Source organism: Stenella coeruleoalba, assembly GCF_951394435.1.
Source record: "Stenella coeruleoalba genome assembly, chromosome: 20".
Classification (NCBI taxonomy): Eukaryota; Metazoa; Chordata; class Mammalia; order Artiodactyla; family Delphinidae; genus Stenella; species Stenella coeruleoalba.
In genome coordinates, this window is record NC_137166.1 from 10,510,881 (window position 1) to 10,530,576 (window position 19,696).

Sequence of the window (19,696 nt, forward strand, 5' to 3'; positions counted from 1 at the left end):
GGATATCCCTCGTTGATCCCTGCTAGCTACAGGGCTTCTGTTCATTCCTTAGCTTTTTTTCTTTCTTTTCTCTTCTTGTTTTTTTTTTTCTTTTTTCCGGTTGTTGACTATTTCGGGAAAAGGGAAATTCCTCTTGCTTTTCCTCCTCCAGTAACCAAGGACCCGAGTGACTCAAACATGCCTCTTGGTTATTCAGAATCTTTCTAAACACGGTCCAAATTAGTTTCCCATTCTGTGCCTAGAAAGTGGAAATACAGAGCGTTTTTTAATGCGCAGAGGGCATATTCCAGATCATCTTGTGGGATGATACTTTTCAGTTTCAATGTCGTGTGATAGAAAACAGTTTGCTAGCCTCGTTTTTTCAAGCAGCAAATTGTTGTTTAACTTCTCTTCTCTGGGACAAGCAGTAATTAGCGCTGCTCTAGGGAGCAACAGTGAAGGTATTTTTAAACACGTCTTTCCAGGTGTCCCCTGATCTGACACGCCCCCACCAACATGTCTGAGCAATTTTCAGCAACAGACTGTAGTGGGAAGTTCTGACAATTTCGAGGCATTTTTATGTATCCACTCTATTTTATGCTTACAATTAAATGGAATTGTCCCAGGGAAAGCTCGTTTGTAAAACGCTGAGTGATACAAGTGCTGGAGTTTTATTATCACATATAATCAATATTGGAAACATAAAACTACAGTTACTTGTTAATTACCTGAGAATTCATCTCAAGTTACTCAGTGCTGTGAGTTACATTTGAAATTTAAACTCTGTCCCCCCCACCCCAATGCTCCCAATGTAGTTTAAGCACAAAGGTATCATCTTGGAAAAAAGTGTTCCTTTCTTGGCTTTGTGGTTTTTATAGTTATTAATACTGTCTCCCCCAAATCAATTTTTACGTATGGATGACTCTATGACTAATATATAAAAAGTCCATCTCTCTCTGCAGACCATGAGAGTTGTGGCGTTTTCCAGAAACATTCTTGACGTTCTACAAGGTGGTGCCTGACTTACAGTTTCTGTAGGAATTGCTGTGGCAGAGCTGATTGTCAAGATCACACAATTCCCCTTGTCATGAGCTGCTCTGAATTATAGGTAGTTTAGGTGCGTGGCAAAAGAACAAGTACCTTTCAGCTGTGTGTTGCTCTTTGCCAGCCTTTCGGAAAGGGACCCTCGGGCACTGCGGGCCGTGGGTGCTGACAGCGAAACCTTTCCCATTGCAGATTACGTCTTTGTCACGCCGGTAGAAGTGGACTCGGGCGGGTCATATGTTTCACACGACATTTTGCACAGCGGCAGGAAAAAGCGGTCGGCGCAGAGTGCCAGCAGCTCCCTGCATTACCGATTTTCAGCATTTGGACAGGAACTACACTTAGAACTTAAGCCCTCGGCAATCTTGAGCAGTCACTTTATTGTCCAGGTACTTGGAAAAGATGGTGCTTCAGAGACTCGGGAACCCGTGGTGCCAAGATGTTTCTATCAGGGATTTATCAGAAACGACAGCTTGTCCTCCGTCGCTGTGTCTACATGTGCCGGCTTGGTAAGCACCCCCTACTCCCTCTTTCCTGTGTTTTGTATAACTGGAATGAACAGATGTCTGCAATCCTAAGTGCTCTTGCAGCCAACTCCACACATTCACACTGTCAGCTTTGATACGTATAATATTCTCAATTGAATTAATCTAATCTGCTCCCAGAAAAAGAAAATCTATCTAAAAGAACTTTAATTACCATTTAGAACGTTCTTTTGATGTTTAATGGTCTGGGCCTCTTCATTTTCCATGTTTGAGACGATCCCCCAAGGAAATTAATGTGATGGATGCCATTCGCTTTGGAAAGTCTTGAGAGACCAGGCTTTATATAAATCTAACAAGCTGCGTGCCTCCACAGTGCTTTGAAACAGGGAAAACCGTATTTAATGCAAAAGTGTGTTCACTGCCCTGGGAAGCCCAGCCTTCCCTGTGGAAGGGAGGCCTCTTGTTTTCTTTCAACTAATCTGTTCATGTTGTCCTGCTCACATAAGGCGTCCTTTCTGAGTGTGATGTGGTGTGTTCAGGGGCTGGTGGGATTACGTGTGGCATCCAGGAAGGCAGGACACTTAAAAAGATTTGGGACGAGCGTTATTTCCTCTTGTGTAATCCTCAGCTGTTGGGCTCGAGATCAAGAATATTGGTATAAATGATGCTTGTCTCAGGATTCAGTCATCTGTGAGACAATAAATGGTGATCTGGGTCGATTTCATCTTGTGTTGCAACTGAGAAGTGTCTGTAACTGACAGAAGAGTTTGTGTGTGTTCATACACACCGTGGTCATGCTCTGGCGTGGCTAGAAGAAAGAAAATGTGAGAAAGCCCAGCTGAGGATGTAGTTAGTGTGATGTACGTGATACATCGTGACTGAACAAGAGAGAGGGGCTCAGGCGCTGGTGAATGAAGACTCCCGTGTTCTTGGCTAGCCGAAACTTTATTATTTAACTTTTTTGTTTTCATATTGTGACTTGACGTGTAGTTAAAATCTTTTATCACAACCAGAGTTACGATATTTTTTCGTATGGTCTTTAAACTATAGAGTGAAGCAAAGATTTAACAATTCCTGGCTAAGCTGGATCTGTTTAAATGAGCAATATGGCTTACTAGTGACCTATATGTTCTAAGATAGTTACACGCACCTAGGCAGCCCACACACACGTGAATATATCTTGTTTTTGTTGTTTGGTTGCTTTGGTTGTCATGAGTCTACTGCTTGTTTGGGAACGTCCCCCTCTTTTCCCTCTCTTCTATCTATTCCAGTATCCTTATGTCTTCAGAAGGAGGTTAGGCCCTCCATCACAGTGGCTTAAACTATCCCATTCCAGATAACCCAGTGGTGAAGAGTAGTCTGTCCAAGTTCATCTTTCATAGCAGCCCTTACTAGTAGGACCTTGGGCAAGTTATGAATCTCTCTGTGTCTTAGTGTCTCTCTCTCTACAATGGGAATAACAAGAGGGTTTACAGCACCGTGGGGATAAAGTGACTTCCTACATGGAAAGTGCTACAGCAGCTCTTGGAAGGCGCTTAGTCTCCCCGTGGTTAATGAGCTCAATATTCCACTTTCTGTGAGTGATAGGAAATCTGACCAATTATCCCATATTCATAGATGTTAGGTTGTTTCTCCTCAGAAGGAGATTCACTTTTGAACAGAGAATGACCACTTAACACAAAGAATGAGGCAAATTTAAAAGTTCCATCTTTGGGCTGAAGGTGAAAGAAGTCATTGGCAACCACATCTGCCCGTGTATAAGGCCGATATAATTTTTTTTCTTCGCGTACCAATCTGATTTTGTTTGTTTTTATCTTTTAAATTCAATTTTTATTTTATATTGGACTGTAGTTGATTTACAATGTTGTGTTAGTTTCAGGTGTACAGCAAAGTGACTGAGTTATACATATACGTACACATATATGCATTCTTTTTCAGATTCTTTTCCCATATAGGTTATTACTGAATACTGAGTAGGGTTCCCTGTGCTATACAGTAGGTCCTTGTTGATTATCTATTTTATATATAGTAATGTGTATATGTTAATCCCAAGCTCCTAATTTATCCCTCCCCCCCACCTTTCCACTTTGGCAACCATAAGTTTGTTTTCAAAGTCCGTGAGTCTGTTTCTTGTTTGTAAATAAGTTCATTTGTATCATTTTTTTAGATTCCACGTATAAGCAAAATCATATGATATTTGTCTTTCTCTGTCTGACTTACTTCACTTAGTATGATCATCTCTAGGGCCATCCATGTTGCTGCAAATAGCATTTCATTCTTTTTTATAAGGCTGTTATAAATTGAAATCATGAAACTCACAATCTGTTCCTACTTTTCAACAAGCCAGCCACATATACTTAATTAACTTTAGTTCTGTAGGCCTCAGTTTCCTCTCCTGAGCCATGTGAAATTAGTTCTAAGACCACGGCCATCTCTAGGCATCTGAGTCCAATTATCCAATTGTTTGGGCCCATGGGGCATGGGGTAGGGAGAGGATCAAGCTTATCCCCCTTACATTACCCACCTCCCCAAGCCCCTGCCGAACAGCAGCAAAATACAGACACAGCCATCCTCAATCAAACAATAAGAAAAATAAAACAAGGAAGAGGACAGAGCCACAAATGAGAAGCTGAGACACTGCTCTGTATTAACGTCTGTAACTTCTATTGAGGTATAATGTATATACAGAAAAGTGCAAAAATGTATACACAGAAAAATGCAAAAATCGTGGAGTACAGCCTAATGAATTTCTACAAAGTTCACACCGCTGTAACCCACAACCAGATCAAACAGGACATTACCAGTGTCCCAGAAGACCCCTACCCCACATCCCCTTCCAGTGACTGTCCACCAGAAGTAACCACTGTCCTAATTTGTCACATAGCTTAAGTTCGCCTATTTAAAAATTTTTTACCTAAGAGAGGGTCATACAATAATTCCTCTGTATGAATATTCTACATTGTTTCCATCTAATTGTTGGTGGCATTTAAATTGTTTCCAGTTTGGGGCTGTTAGGAGGAGGAATACTAAACATTCTCGTCTATGCCTTTGGGTGAGCTTATGGACACATTCTGTTGGAAACATACCAAAGACTGAAGTTGCTGGGTCATAGGTTAATATATATGTTTTCCCTAAAGCAAAATAGCGAGCAGTGTGGTCAGTGTTCGTTTGTTGGTTTTGCGGCTAACCCTTATACAGGCAGCGCTCACCCTCAGCAGGGAGAGCGGCACCGCCCAGCTCCTGCCCCAGGAACTGCACTTACCGCTCTTTTCCTAGATTCAGCCAAACGGCTTTTCAGAGTGGTTGCACTGATTTACAGGGCCATCAGCAGTGGGTAAGAGTTCCAGTTGCTCCACATTCTCATCAACACTTGGCTGTTGTCTGTCTTTCCCATTTCTGCCACTCCCATTGATGGATGTGAAGCAGTATCACACAGTGGGTTTGGTTTGCATTGTTCCGATGGTTAATGAAGTTGAGTATCCTTTCTTATGCCTACTGGCCACTTGTATACCCTCTTTTGTGATATCATATATAGACAAGAAGTATTATACAGGTTTTCCCTGTTATCTGAAAGTAGAGCGTCCCTATGAAGTCTTTCGTAAGCCAAAATGACAAAAGCAAAGAAGCAATTACCTTAGGACACATCTTGGCAATGAATGCACAAAATAAATGGACATAAAGCACAAGTGCTCACAGAGGTAGTTCAGAGCGACAGTGGCTTGTTGCAGAGATTCTTAGTGCAGTTCCTGGGGAAGGAGCTGGGCGGTGCCGCTCTCCCTGCTTAGGGTGAGCGCTGCCTGTATAAGGGTTAGCTGCAAAACCAACCAACAAACACTGACCACACTGATCGCTATTTTGCTTTGTTTTTTTTCCCCATAAAAACGAAAATCCTCTTCGTATTTCTTTCGGTTAGCAAAAACCAGGTGCTAATTGCGTTTTTCATAAAAGCAAAGTGACATAAAGCAAACTTGCGAAAGTGGAGGACTCCTGTATATGTTTTCAGCCCAAACTGTGGTGCTTTTTCCTTTCTTTGTGAAGAGAAACAAGGCTTCTGAGCAAAAACACCTTTGCCAACTTAGCATCTTTGATATCATGGCTTTGCATCTCTAACGATGCATTGACCTGCATATGAAACACTGTTGAATAGCAATAGTGAACTCTGGGAAATCACTTGAGGCGCCACATTGAAGAATCTCTTCTCTAGGCCCATTGAGAGATGGGGATGGAGGAAAATCATCACTCCAGGAGGAAGAATCTTTCCTTCTAGCTACCCAGAACCCATGAACACTGCTCACCTTCTTTGGTCAGACAGGGGGTTCCTAAAGTGAATTAGCAAGTGCTGTAATGCATTCAGAATAGAATAATTCAAGGCTTCAGGAGATGGGCAGGTCTCTAACATGCTTGGTGGACGGGCAGGTCTCTTACACGCGTGTCAGAGTTCACAAGCCAGAAGAGGTGAACGACTCTTCTGGCACAAATACAGAAACTGACATGAGGTGAAGGAGACTGAGATGAATCTTCTTTCACCTGAAGTGCCTCCATTGGTGTTTCCCCGAGACGGGGGCTGGCAACTGGCATCAGAGTGACTTTCAAGGTTCTAGCAATTTCCTAGTGTGCATCAGTGTGTATTAAAAAAGTGAGAAGTCCCCTTTAGATAATAGAGTACTGACAGGAAAGCTAACCATTAACTTGACTTGGTAGGGAAACTCCAAGAGCGAGCGAGAGAGGGTGGAGGGGTTCTAATAGTGAAATATATTTGCATACATACATATTCCGGTTAGGATTTCTCCGGCAGGGAATTCAGTAATTCAGAATTAAACTATACTCGAAATAGTCTCTTAAAATGTACCCCCCACACACACGATGGGTCTCATTTTATTCAGGAGTTAAGTAGGCAGTTATTTACTTGGAATAATCCATTAAACAGGAGTTGCAAACTTCCACGAGTGAATCTGCCTACCGTTATGTCTGGAGGGGGTGTCCTTTAAAATTTTTTTTGGAGTATAGTTGCTTTACAATGTTACGTTAGCTTCTACTGCACAGCGAAATGAATCAGCCATACGTATACATATATCCCGTCCCTTTTGGATTTTCCTCCAATTTAGGACACCACCGTGCATTAAGTAGAGTTCCCTGTGCTCTGCAGTAGGTTCCCCTCAGTTGTCTATTTTATACATAGTATCAATAGTGTACATGTGTCAATCCCAATCTCCCAATTCCTCCCACCCGTCTCCTTTCCCCCTTGGTATCTGTACATTTGTTCCCTACGTCTGTGTCTCTATTTCTGCTTGGCAAATTAGGTCATCTATAAGATTTTTCTAGATTCCGCATATATGCATTATTATACAACATTTGTTTTTCTCTTTCTGACTTCACTCTGTATGACAGTCTCTAGATCCATCCACGTCTCTACACATGACCCGATTCCGTTCCTTTTTATGGCTGAGTAATATTCCATTGTATATATGCACCACGTCTTCTTTATCCATTCCTCTGTTGACAGACATTTAGGTTGCCTCCGTGACCTGGCTATTGTAAATAGTGCTGCTATGAACATTGGGGTTGCACGTGTCTTTTTGAATTATGGTTTTCTCAGGGTATATGCCCAGTAGTGGGATTGCTGGGTCGTATGGTAGTTCTATTTTTAGTTTTTTAAGGAACCTCCAAACTGTTCTCCATAGTGGCTGTATCAATTTACATTCCCACCAACAGTTTCCTTTTCTCCACACCCTCTCCAGCATTTATTGTTTGTAGATTTTTTGATGATGGCCATTCTGACCAGTGTGAGATGATACCTCGTTGTAGTTTTGATGTGCATTTCTCTAATGATTAATGATGTTGAACATCTTTTCATGTGTTTGTTGGCCATCTGTGTGTCTTCTTTGGAGAAAGGTCTGTTTAGGTCTTCTGCCCATTTTTGGATTGGGTTGTTTGTTTTTTTGATATTGAGCTGCATGAGCTGCTTGTATATTTTGGAGATTAATCCTTTGTCAGTTGCTTTGTTTGCAAATATTTTCTTCCATTCTGAGGGTTGTCTTTTCGTCTTGTTTATGGTATCCTTTGCTGTGCAAAAGCTTTTAAGTGTTTGTTTGTTTGTTTGTTTGCTGTATGCGGGCCTCCGGCCCCTCCCGCTGCAGAGACACGCAGGCCCAGCGGCCATGGCTCACGGGCCCAGCCGCTCCGCAGCATGTGGGATCCTCCCTGACCGGGGCACGAACCCGTGTCCCCTGCATCGGCAGGCGGACTCTCAACCACTGCGCCACCAGGGAAGCCCCTGCTTTTAAATTTTTTAAATTTTGAATGCCTTTCAACAGGAACAAGCTCTCTTCAGCTCACCGCTGCCCCCTATGCCTGGCTGCCTTACACCCTGTGAAGGTTATGTAGGTTTGCAGAACTTTGTCCCAGAATCTCAGGGTTGCAGATGAGCCCAATCTAATCACTCTCTGCCATGCACGTTCTTTTGACCATACCCAGCATCTCCTTGATCACCATGTTGATGAAACTGTCATTACATCCAGGAAGCCTATGCCATTGTCAGGAGACCCTTCATCTTGATGTTGAACTACGTACAACCTGCCTTCTTATGACTTTCACCTGTATTTCTTAATTTCGTTGTCTGGGATGCTTTGTCTTTCTTCCTACATACTAGGAGATCTCAAAGACCCTCTTGTCCCCAATTTTTCTACCTCGGCATTCCTTTTTCGGGAAGACGGTAATTTTCAGAGTGTGGTCAGCTGGATTAGCTTAACTTGAGGTGTTGAAAATGTCAATATCTCTACATACAACAGAAGGTCAGGGAGGCTGGGCCCAGGAGTACGTATTTTTAATTCTCCAAGTGATTCTAATACGTATTAACGTTAGAGAACCATTGGATTAAGACATTGGACATAGAGGCAAGTTTTTTTTTCTTAATTGCTGTTGGTTTGACAGACTGAGCCCATTTCTGCAACTTAGTAGAAATGTCACATTTGGAGAACTGACCGGAAAGATACATTGAATGACTGTCATTCAGGTATCGATGGGCTTCTGTTATGTCAGGCACTGTTCAGGGCACAGGGTGGAAGAAGCTGCAGGCAAGGTGGATGCTGTATTTCGTGTCACTGGATTTCATTCTAAGGGAGCAATGGAGTGGTGATGTTAGACCGAGAAATGCTATTTTATTTTGAACCAGGCTGTGATGCAGCAGAGCCCTGGAACAAAGGGTTCATGGAGTATGGTTTTAGATTAGGGTGTTAACAACTCAGAAATGTCCTATGTTAAAGACATTTGCTTAACTGTTTAAAAAGTTTCCTTAACTTATTTGACTGTGGAAACTTTTTTTCAAGGAACCTCTCTTCATAGTCTGGTAGTGACAAGAAAATCACCAAAGCACTAATTCCCCAAAGAGGTACTATGATATTATGTATTGATTTCTAACTCAGAGGTATTCCAGCCATAAAAGGGTTTTATGACCCTAGAAGTGGTATCATGGTCATATATGCCGATAAGATTCGGGAAACTCTTATTAAGCAAATGTCTTTGCTCTAATACATTTCTCACCTTCTAATGTGCCTTGGGAAGCTCCAAGCGGGGGAATTTTGATACTAATTCGACTGCTTCCCCATCCCCTCTTTTAAGCCATGCTTCCGTCCACAACTTGCCCAGGGTTCCATGGTTCACCACGGAAGAACAATTCTTAGGTCTGAGATTATTTGTACTTTATTGGTACCAGATGAATCCAGCTACCGCGTACGTCTTCCAGTTGGGAAAACGCACCTCTTGCTTAAACTCTGGACACTCAGCTCCAATGTGAAGATCAAAGCAAGAGGCATGCAAAAATGCCACCCCTATAGCATTTGTGCCCAGATCTGTGATACGTGGGTGCTTTGCCTCTGATTAATCCCCTCAGCAGGGGGCCCAGCTGGCGGGAGTGGTAGAGAGCTGTGCTGTCCCTTTGGCATCTTCTGTCCAGTCTCTGATTAGGATCCAGCCTCAGCATCACATCAGGGGCTCAGAGTGGAATATGTACCACGAAATCCCTCCAGCCTTGACTGCCGATGCACCGTCCAATTCTGTCCCTTGGTTTTCCTTCCTTTCCTTTTGCTTTGTCTTCAACAATTAAACCATAAGTGGTGTTTCTCTTCCATGGCTGGCTGCCCTAATGTCCCCATTGTCTCTTTCTTAGTGGTGGCCTTTTCGGACTCTGACGGCAGGGACCTGTTCTCCGGAGAGCCTAGGTCCCTGAAAGGAGCTTTGGTAGCAGTTGGTTTCAATAGGCAGTAGGGGAACACTTTGATCTCCTTGTTTTTCAGAAGTATTTTATGACTCAGAAAGCTCCGCCATTGAGTTGTCTGTTGCTGGTCGCTGGCTGCCCGGTAGTCTTTAGAAAGATTTCCATTCATAAAAGGGCTGAAGTTAAATGACCTTAGTCCAGACAGGCAGAAAGAACGCAGGCTCTCCTGCTTTGTGGGGCCTCGTTAACCAGCAGAGGTTTGCTGCGTGACACACACCCCCTTGGCACTTTTTGGTCACTTGACAGGATCACGTGAGGTTAAGGATTAGACTGGGTTCTATTTACAAGTTTTTGGACACAGGCTGACCCAAATCAGAGATGTTTTCTTAGGTTATGCCTTGTTTCATCAAGGGTAAAAAGATTTTTTTTTTTCCTCTTTCCTGTATGCTCCTTTCAGACATGATGTGTGAAGATGATTATTTGCTCATAACAACACTTTTAGCAAAATGCCAGGCAGTCTTTTTTTTTAAAAAAATTGCCAAGGTGTTCTGATGATGGAATTTATGATGCATACTAAAGTGGAAATGCCTTTGAACTTAGCTTTCAGTCTCCAATCCTGAGTTTTGTTTTTAATCACTAAAGACTTTTAAAAACAATTACAAAGAAAAATCTAAAATATCAAGATTCATCATTTTGGCAACTGTGTAAAGTATCTTGTGAGTTTTATAGCTATTTTGACTGTGTCGTGTTTCCTGAGTACCAGTGTCTCTCTAGAAAAATTCAGTTCTCTGTGAAGACTAGGAAGGGTGTTGTGTATTGAACTACTTCTTTGTGTTATTTTGATATTTAAAACAAATGTAAAGTTCTTTCATCCTAATAAAGCATATCTAGGTTTCATGGAACAAAAAACAAACAAAAAAACCCACCAGGGTTCTTGCCAGAGAGCGGGACCCCCAGGCTGATTTGAAGGGTGCTCTCATGGGAGGGTGAAAGGCTGATCCTTTCTCCCCATGCTCTCTGCCTGTTAGAGGATGGCCACTGAAGCTCAGTCTCCCCAAAGGCCAGAATTGTGAATCTTGGGCTCTGCGCCTCAGTTTTCTCATCTGTAAAGAGATGAGAAATGGGCAATGGTAACTCCCTCTCTCAGGATTGTGACGAGCTGTGAATGAACTCTCTCCTCGATTATTCTTTTCATTGTTGTTTGTTTTTTTATTGAGTTATAGTTGGTATACAATATTATAAAGTTACAGATGTTCAGTATAGTGATGCACGATTTTTAAGGGTCATACTCCATTTATAATTATTATAAAATATTGGCTGTATTCCCCATGTTATACAATATATCCTTGTAGCTTATTTTATATGTAATAGTTTGTACCTCTTACTCTCCTACCCTTACATTGCCCCTCCTCCTTTTCTCTCCCCACTGGTAACCACTAGTTTGTTCTCTGTATCTGTGAGAGTTTACTTCTTTCCGTTATATTCACTAGTTTGTTGTAGTTTTTAGATTCCCTGTGTAAGTGATACCATACAGTATTTGTCCTTCTCTGTCTGACTTACTTCACTTAGCATAATACCCTCCAAGTCCATCCATGTTGCTGCAAATGGCACACTTTCACTCTTTTTCAGTAGTATTCCATTGTGTGTGTGTGTGTGTGTGTGTGTGTAGATACACACACACACACACACACATCTTCTTTATCCATTCACCTGTTGATGTACATTGAGGTTGCTTCCGTATCTTGGCAATTGTAAATCATGCTGCCGTGAGCGCTGGGGGTGTGTGTATCTTTTTGCATTACTGTTGTTGCTTTCAGATACAGACCCAGGAGTGGAATTGCTGTGTCATATGGTAGTTCCTTGATTATTCTTGACTTTGGTCTCTGAGAGGGTCTAGGAAGGAAACGGTAATTGAAGCTCCTGCCCTGGAGCCTTTTCGAGCTAGTCAGAACAGGAAATGAGCCCTTGGATGTTGGCAGTCGTCCTGGTGAGAGTCCTGGGGGTTTTGTGGGGGAAGGTAACCACTACTTGATCAACTGTGAAGACATAAAATGAGAGGAAGATAAAGAATCAAAGAGGAAGGAGCAAAGAAATCGATAAAGATGGGGATCAAGGTGCATAAGATAAAGCAGGGCAGTGTAATGTAATGCTACACTGCAGGTAATGTAGTGTAATTACAGGTAATGTAGTGTAATGCTTTACTGTGTGACCCAGGTCAGATTATTTACCCTCTCTGGGCTTAATTTCTTCACTGGCCAGATGAGGATAACAGTAGTTCCTCCCTCAGGTTTATGGATGCTTAATTGAAACAAAAATGGTCCGTGTACAATGCTAAAAAACAGTGCCTGGCACATAGTAATAACATTGATAGTGTGATAATATATCAAGTAGTAATTGGTATTATCGTAGCAGAATTGGCTAATGCCAATCCACCTTACCACCCACAGACAGTAAAGTTTTAGTCTAGATCTTAACAACAGTTTATATTGATTGAGCATGTATTGAATTATTAAAACTGGCGCCATGGGCTTCCCTGGTGGCGCAGCGGTTGAGAGTCCGCCTACCGATGCGGGGGACACGGGTTCGTGCCCCGGTCCGGGAAGATCCCACGTGCCGCGGAGCGGCTGCGCCCGTGAGCCATGGCCGCTGAGCCTGCGCGTCTGGAGCCTGTGCTCTTCAACGGGAGAGGCCACAGCAGTGAGGGCCCCGCGTACCGCAAAAACAAACAAACAAAAAAACAAAACTGGTGCCGTGGAGAGGAAGATTCAGCTAAGACACAGATGGAGGCCTTAACGATATTTAACCACCAGTCGGCATATTGCTATTCAAGGTCTAAAGTAGCAATTTTTTTTCTCCCATACGCTTGAAAAAGACTTGGGCACTTTGGAGGGGAAAAAACTATATATATTTAGGCTCCGCTTCTGAACATTCAGTAGGTACTAGGTAGAGCCTGTGTGTCCACTTGAATAAAGGAAAGAAAAGCTTCACAGATGGTTCCGGGGGCACTGGGGCCTGTGAATCATTGTCCTAAAGAAGTCCGCAAAGAACCTTCTCCGGGGAGATAGAAGACTAGTGGAACATGCTTTTGGAGAATTGTTTTTGCTTTTGGAACGCATCACACCTTGTAAGTGTGGTCATTGATGCTCTGACTAGCGTTAGGCACTGTGTGTACTAAGCAGGGGCAGGTAGGGGTGGCTAATGTGAATCCAGGTGTACAGATGGTTCTTGTTTCTATATTATAGGACTTCTCAGTGGCAAGTATTAGAACAACTCCACCTTGGACTTGGTTAAGCATAAGAAAATATATTTTTTGGCTCTGGGATAAACTTTCTTCTCTCTCTCCCCCTCCCTCCCCCTCTCCCCCCTCCCTCCCCCTCTCCCCCCTCCCTCCCCATCTCCCCCTCCCTCCCCCTCTGTCCCTCCCTCCCCCTCTCCCCCTCCCTCTCCCCCTCCCCTCCCTCCCCCTCCCCCTTCCCCTCCCTCTCCTCCCTCCCCCCTTCCTCCTCTTTCCTTCTTCCCCTCCCCCACCTTGTACTAGATGACTAGCTTTCAGAAGGCTGGACCCAAGCTACCCAATGACATAATCACTTCCGTCTTTCTATCAGTCTTTCAGCTCTCTTTTCTCTTCTATCTTGCCCTTCTGCATGCAGGACCACCCGAATTCCAGACATGATTCAGACGTTTCACTGGGTGCCTGGGTATCTCGTGTGACTTACAGAGCAGTAACTCCGCAGTTGTAACCTATATCATGCGTGAGAACAAGTGGGTGGGGCTCTGGGCTGCATTTGCTCTCTCACCTGTCAGTAAGCCTCACAGGGCCACAGTCAAACCATCTGTGTGTCCAAACAAGACTAAATCGTGTTTTGGTTTCTGTATTGGCGTGTGAATTAACGCACAGAAGGAGGTCTGGGATCATGTACCGCAAGCCAAGAGCTCCCCAGTTACCTGTCAGTTTGAAGCTCTTTTTGAAGCCAGAGTTGATTCTTTCTGTTGTGTGTGTGCCCTTAGGATGTACGTAAATTGTGTTAGCCAGTACTATTTCTGAAGCGCTTTTTTTTTGGTGGAGAAGTCCTTAAAAATAATGTGTATCTTGGAGTTCCTTATCACGACGTAAGCATCTATCTTATTCTTTTAACTGCTCTATATGTAATCATTCCCTTCCGGTTAATATATTTGTTTCCAGTTTTTTTTTTTGCTGTTGCTGAAAGAGCATGCATATATATGAGTCTTCTTTGTGTGTGTGCCGGGCGGGGGGGGGGGTTATTTTTATAACATCTTTATTGGAGTATAATTGCTTTACAATGTCGTGTTAGTTTCTGCTTTACAACAGAGTGAATCAGCTGTATGTATACATATATCCCCATATCCCCTCCCTCTTGCTTCTCCCTCCCACCCTCCCTATCCCACCCCTCTAGGTCATCACAAAGCATTGAGCTGATCTCCCTGTATATGGGTCTTCTTAGTTGCATGCAATTGTATATTTTATGAGAGAGAGAGACAGAAAGACCTACTTTATGAAAAGCTGAGATGCCAAACGCATATGGGATGTAAGCTATGGCCAGAGATTGACTTGCTGATACTGACATTATCCACCCAATATCACTATCACCTTGGTTGTATAACACGCAGAGTTACTGAGAACTCACTTCATTCTTTGTTTTCCATGAGCCTAAGACAGTGGCTTAGAAAACCAGTTCTCTCCAGGGGAGCATGTGTGCTGGTAAAATTGCATGGTTTCCCACCATCAACAATAAACAATTTAAGGGAAAATGGTACTGATTAATTCCTGAAGTCCAAGTATAAACAGGCCTAATGTTAACAGTGCACATGAAGGCTCTCCTGACCCAAAATATTTGCCTGGCTTTCCTACACATCTCTGTCCACAAACCCAGGAGTTCCTCCTCAGTTAGATCAAGTTATTCCCATGGAAGCGCGTTCCCACGGTTTTTCTATCCAGTTACAGGGCCCCGTACACTCAAATACCATAATACAAGTCTGGTGAGAGCGTTCTGTCTGGACTGCACGCTCACCTCTCCTGAAGGGATGCCTTTGATGTATGGAAGGATTTCATGTTCAGCTGAATTCTTTTGATTGCTTATTCATGCCACTGAGCTTTGAAATATCTTATCTGCCCTTATTACCACCACAAGTCAAGGGGGCATGCTTTCTAATATAAATTATAAAGTGCACATCACTAATTTACTAGAAGCCGGCTATGTGCACACCCTCCTTTAGAACCGGCACTTGAAAGGGATTGAGATAAGCTAGTCAAAGGAGATTATCTCTCTCATTATTTACTGAGTTCTCCCACAGCCGAGTGCTGCTTGAGTGTCTGTGGGTTCATTCTGTGACTTTACAATTCCTCAGCTCCCTTTCATATTTTCCTTTGTCACTTCGAGGAGGCGAATGAAGAGTTACCCCAGATGAATTTCTCTGTCGATAAATAATGAACGCAATTTTTATTTCTACCTTGATTGTCCAGTTGAGGTCTGTTGTAGGCAGCACAGAGATGTGGCTGAAAGAAAATGTTACTGAAAAGCGTTCTCACTCTTTAAATATGCTAATGTGTTTTCCTAAGGCTTAGTCTTATCTCAGGTTTTACAGTCATTGTTTTCCTGTAAAAGGCTCTGAAGTAAGATGAATTCCAGTCCCTTTAAAAGATTTCTTTTGTGCATAAAGCAAATGCTAATTTCTGTCTAATTTATATATATTTATTTATATATTTATATATATTATATTTAGCACTGTCATTTACGATAAAATAATATCTAGATCAGTGAGTCTCAGCCTAGAGAGCTTTAAAAAAATGTAGATGCCCAGAGCCTCCCCCAGGCCAATGAAAGCAGAATGAGGATGAGGCCCAGGTATCTGTGTTTTTAAAAGACTCCCCAGTTGATTCTAATGTGCAGTCAAGTTTGAGGACCCCTGCTCTAGAGAAATGTCCTCAGGGGCTTTAGAGATGCTGTCACCTTAGAAATACCTTGTGCAGTAACTTAAGAAGGCAGGATGGTACGTTAAAATGCATGGGAGTTTTAGAAGTTCATCTCTTTCACTTAAGAGTTACGTGATCTTGGTGAAATTATTCTTTTTAAAGACATTTTATTTTTAATTAATTAATTTATTTTTGGCTGCGTTGGCTCTTTGTTGCTGCGCATGGGCTTTTCTCTAGTTGCAGCGAGCGGGGCTACCCTTCGTTGTGGTGCGCCGGCTTCTCATTGTGGTGGCTTCTCTTGTTGTGAAGCACGGGCTCTCAGTGTGCGGGCTTCAGTAGTTGTGGCGTGTGGGCTCAGTAGTTGTGGCACACAGGCTTAGTTGCTCCGCGGCATGTGGGATCTTCCCGGACCAGGGCTCAAATCCATGTCCCCTGCATTGGCAGGCGGATTCTTAACCGCTTCACCACCAGGGAAGTCCAGATGTTTTATTTTGAAATAGTTTTAGACTCACAAACAGTTGCAAAGATAATAGAGAGAGTTCCCATGTATCCTTCACCCAGCTTTGGGACATTATCAAATTATCTGAGAATCTAGTTTCCCTGACTGTAAAGCAGAGATTAAAAAAAAAAAACAAAAACAACCTTCAAAGTGAAACCGTACACCTAAGGTTGGGACTTGAACCCAGCCAAAACCGACACTGGGACTTGAACCCACTGTCTTTTAATTGAGATCACACACCTGGTCTCAGGACTTAATGAAGCTCCCGTTCTTTCTCTAATTGCAGAAAGAATTCAGTGAGACAAAGTCATAGGTAAGAAGTGGATTTATTTAGAGAGATACACATTCCGTAGACAGAATGTTGTCCATCTCAAGAGGCGAGAACGGCCCTGGGAGAAACACTCCACAGACAGAGTGTGAGACATCTGAGAAGGCGAGAGTCCCCGAAATATGGATTGGTTAGTTTTTATGGGCTGGGTAATTTCATAGGCTAATGAGTGGGAGGATTATTCCAGCTATCTTGAAGAAGAGGCAGAGATTTTCAGGAATTGGGCCACGCCCACTTTTTGGCCTTTTATGGTCAGCCTCGGAACTGTCATGGCGCCTGTGGGTGTGTCCTTTGCATATGCTAATGTATTACAGTGAGCACATAATGAGGCTCAATTGGAAGTCGAAACTTCTGCCATCTTGAACCTAGTTGGTTCTAACCAATTTATGTTGTATCCTCAAGGGCTATGTCATGCTTTTAGAGGTTGTGCCCTGCCCCCTTCCTTCCTGTTTCAAAAGGGTTACCTTGAGAATTAAATGAGATAATGATAACATATAAAAATTGTGGGAGTAGAATTCTAAATTGGCCCCCAAGCTTCCCAGCCTCTGGTATATGCACACCTTCTCCCAGTGATTCAATCAACCGCTAATTTAGGTGCTGCTGGGAAGGGGTTTTGCAGATGTAATGAAGGCTTCACATCACTTGACCTTAGGACAGGAAGATTGTCCAGGTAGGTTTGACCTATTCTGTGATCACACAGGATCAGGAAAGGCAGAGAGTTTCATAGCTAGGGGGATTTGACATGTGAAAAATTCTCCATTGCTGGCTTTGGAGGTGGAGGGGGCCACGTGGCAAGGAATGCAGGTGGCCTCTAGCTGACGGCCAGCAAGGAAACGGGGCCTTGGTCCTATAACTAGAAGGGACTGAACTGTGCCAACCATCTGAATGAACTTGAAAGTGGATTCTTTCCCAGAGAAAGGAATGCAGCCTGGCTCAGGCAGAAACCCTGAGCAGAGAACCCAGTCACACTGTGCCCAGACTTCTGACTTGCAGAACTGTGAGCTAATAAATAGGGGTTATTTTTAAGCTGCTAACTATGTGGTAATTTGTTCTGTAGCAATAAAAAAACAAATGCAGAAAACGTCTAGAGTGCTTGCTCTGTAGCTGGCTCAAGCACACGGTCCCTTCGCTTTGCAGAATCACGGTCATCTGAGATCATCCATCAGCCCCTCATGCTGCCTCGTGGGGCAAGTGGGACAGTAGGTCCAAGGAGAAGCAGCAAAAGCCTCCTTCGATTTCACTGTTTACAACTGCGGAGGAAATTGTGATGTGTAGCCCACGGTTTCTCAGGGCACCATTGACACCATTGAGGCGGGGGGAGGGGAGTTTGCTGTGCATGGTAGGACAGACCTCTACACACTGGATGCCAGTAACACCCCCCTGGCTGTGTCCAAAAGTGTTTCCAGACATGGCCAGGTGTTCCCTGGGGACATCTTTGTGCCCAGCTGAGAACAGTTGATACAACACAATCACAAACGGGCCTCTTTAATAGAATGCATTCACGTAAGTTTATTTTTTTCAGCGTATAGTTGTTGATCTCAATGCCATTAAGAATAATGATTTTAGGTACTTCACCTGCTTTTGAGGAATTTAGCCCAGGAGATCGAGAGGGATGGTATATGGGGACTGGCAGGTGGATTAGGTGGCAGCAGGAAAACCGTCTGGAAGTATGTTGCAAGATGTGTATTTGCTTTTGAATTTCACAGTATGCCAGTCCAGCCTGCTGAAAATAACTGGATCTCTGAAGGCACAGGGATATATTTATAAGAAAATTGACTCTTGTATTCTTGTGCGGGACGGAGTCTGACCATGTGGATGTAGGTTAGAAATGTGGATTCCGTTTCTGGATTTGCAGCTGAGCTTAGAGAAGAGTTAAATACCCTGTGTGTTCTCTTGATCTATAGGACGGGGGTCAGTGGGCAGTTCTGGGAATGAAGGGAGAATGTCCTCTATGTTTTGTGATCGTGTGTTCAACCCTAGGAGCCTTGTAACGGTATATTCGATTTTTGTATCTACTGCATGGAGTGGGGCAACTTATTATACATTAACTTCTTAGTACTTGGAGAGGCGAGGTGCTTGGAGGTGTTTGGAGAGGTACGGAGCTCTGTTTTAATTGGAATGCTGGGTAAGAAACCTAATTCCCTCATAGTCATAGACTCACCAGCTGACCTGATCGTTGAATCTATTTCTGTCATCCGTTCTTTGAATAGACCCTTCATCTAAGAGTGAGTAGTACATGGGTCCTATGTAATTTGCAACATTCTTTAAATTACTCAACCTCTTTATAAATATACCAGGGAAGCCAAGTCAAGGTCCCTTTGGGGCTTGTATTCTTCGTTCTCAGTAACGAATTGCTGACATTTCTTCTTTCTTTTCTCTCTATTCCTTCCTCTTTCCCACCCATCTACTCATCCTTCTAACCCAAAACATTTATTCCCAGCTTACTATGTGCCTCAGTCCTATCACAGACTATGGAAATACAAAAATGATAATATGGTTCTTAAATTTTAGGATATTCCAACGTGAGAGTGGGGAGTATTGTGGACGGGAATATAAACACATAAGGACAGTGTAACAACATTAATATAATTGCTAAGGTGTGTTTAAAGAACCATGAGAGCACAAATAAAGTGATGAGACTAATTTTTAATTCGATGGGCAGGCAATTTCAATGATCCCATTAGCCCATGAGGATATATAAATACCAGGTGATCTTATGCACACGTCTGTGTAAACTTCATTGCTCACAGGTCAATTCAATACCCAATTCCAGCCACTCTTACCACCTTCACTGTCGCCACTGTGATCGAAGCCACTCTAATCTGGATTCCCCCCGCAGCTTCCAATCTGATGATTCTCTTACGTTGTGTCCCTATGAGGTGTTTTTCTCAAGTAGCCAGATGATTTCACCTTCCTCTCCTCCACCAGCTAATGGCTTTCCATTACCCATAGTATATAATCCAGATTTCTTACCACGGTCTACAAGGTAGACCTGTGTGATCTGGCTCCTTTGGCCTGAGGTCCTATATCTTCTCCCATCGTAAACTCCACCCCAGCCCTTCTGATATCTAGGGAAGGAGCAAAGGGCAGCCACAGGAGTGGGGGCCTTTGCACATCCCCAGAGCCCCCCACTCCTGTGATTGCACTTTGCTCTTCCCCCAGATACTCACCTGTTTTCTTCTGACACTTCAGTTCTCCGTGCAAACGTCATCATTGC

At 43.2% G+C, this 19,696-nt stretch overlaps 1 protein-coding gene across 1 annotated transcript in view; it reads left to right on the plus strand.

Moving 5' to 3' along the window:
* Positions 1-19,696, plus strand: part of ADAMTS18 (ADAM metallopeptidase with thrombospondin type 1 motif 18) — a 157,615-nt gene that overhangs the window by 3,615 nt on the left and 134,304 nt on the right. Inside the window, exon 2 of the mRNA XM_079907168.1 lies at positions 1,216-1,532. Coding sequence (XP_079763294.1) covers positions 1,216-1,532 — 317 coding nt within the window. The remainder of the gene's footprint in view (positions 1-1,215; positions 1,533-19,696) is intronic.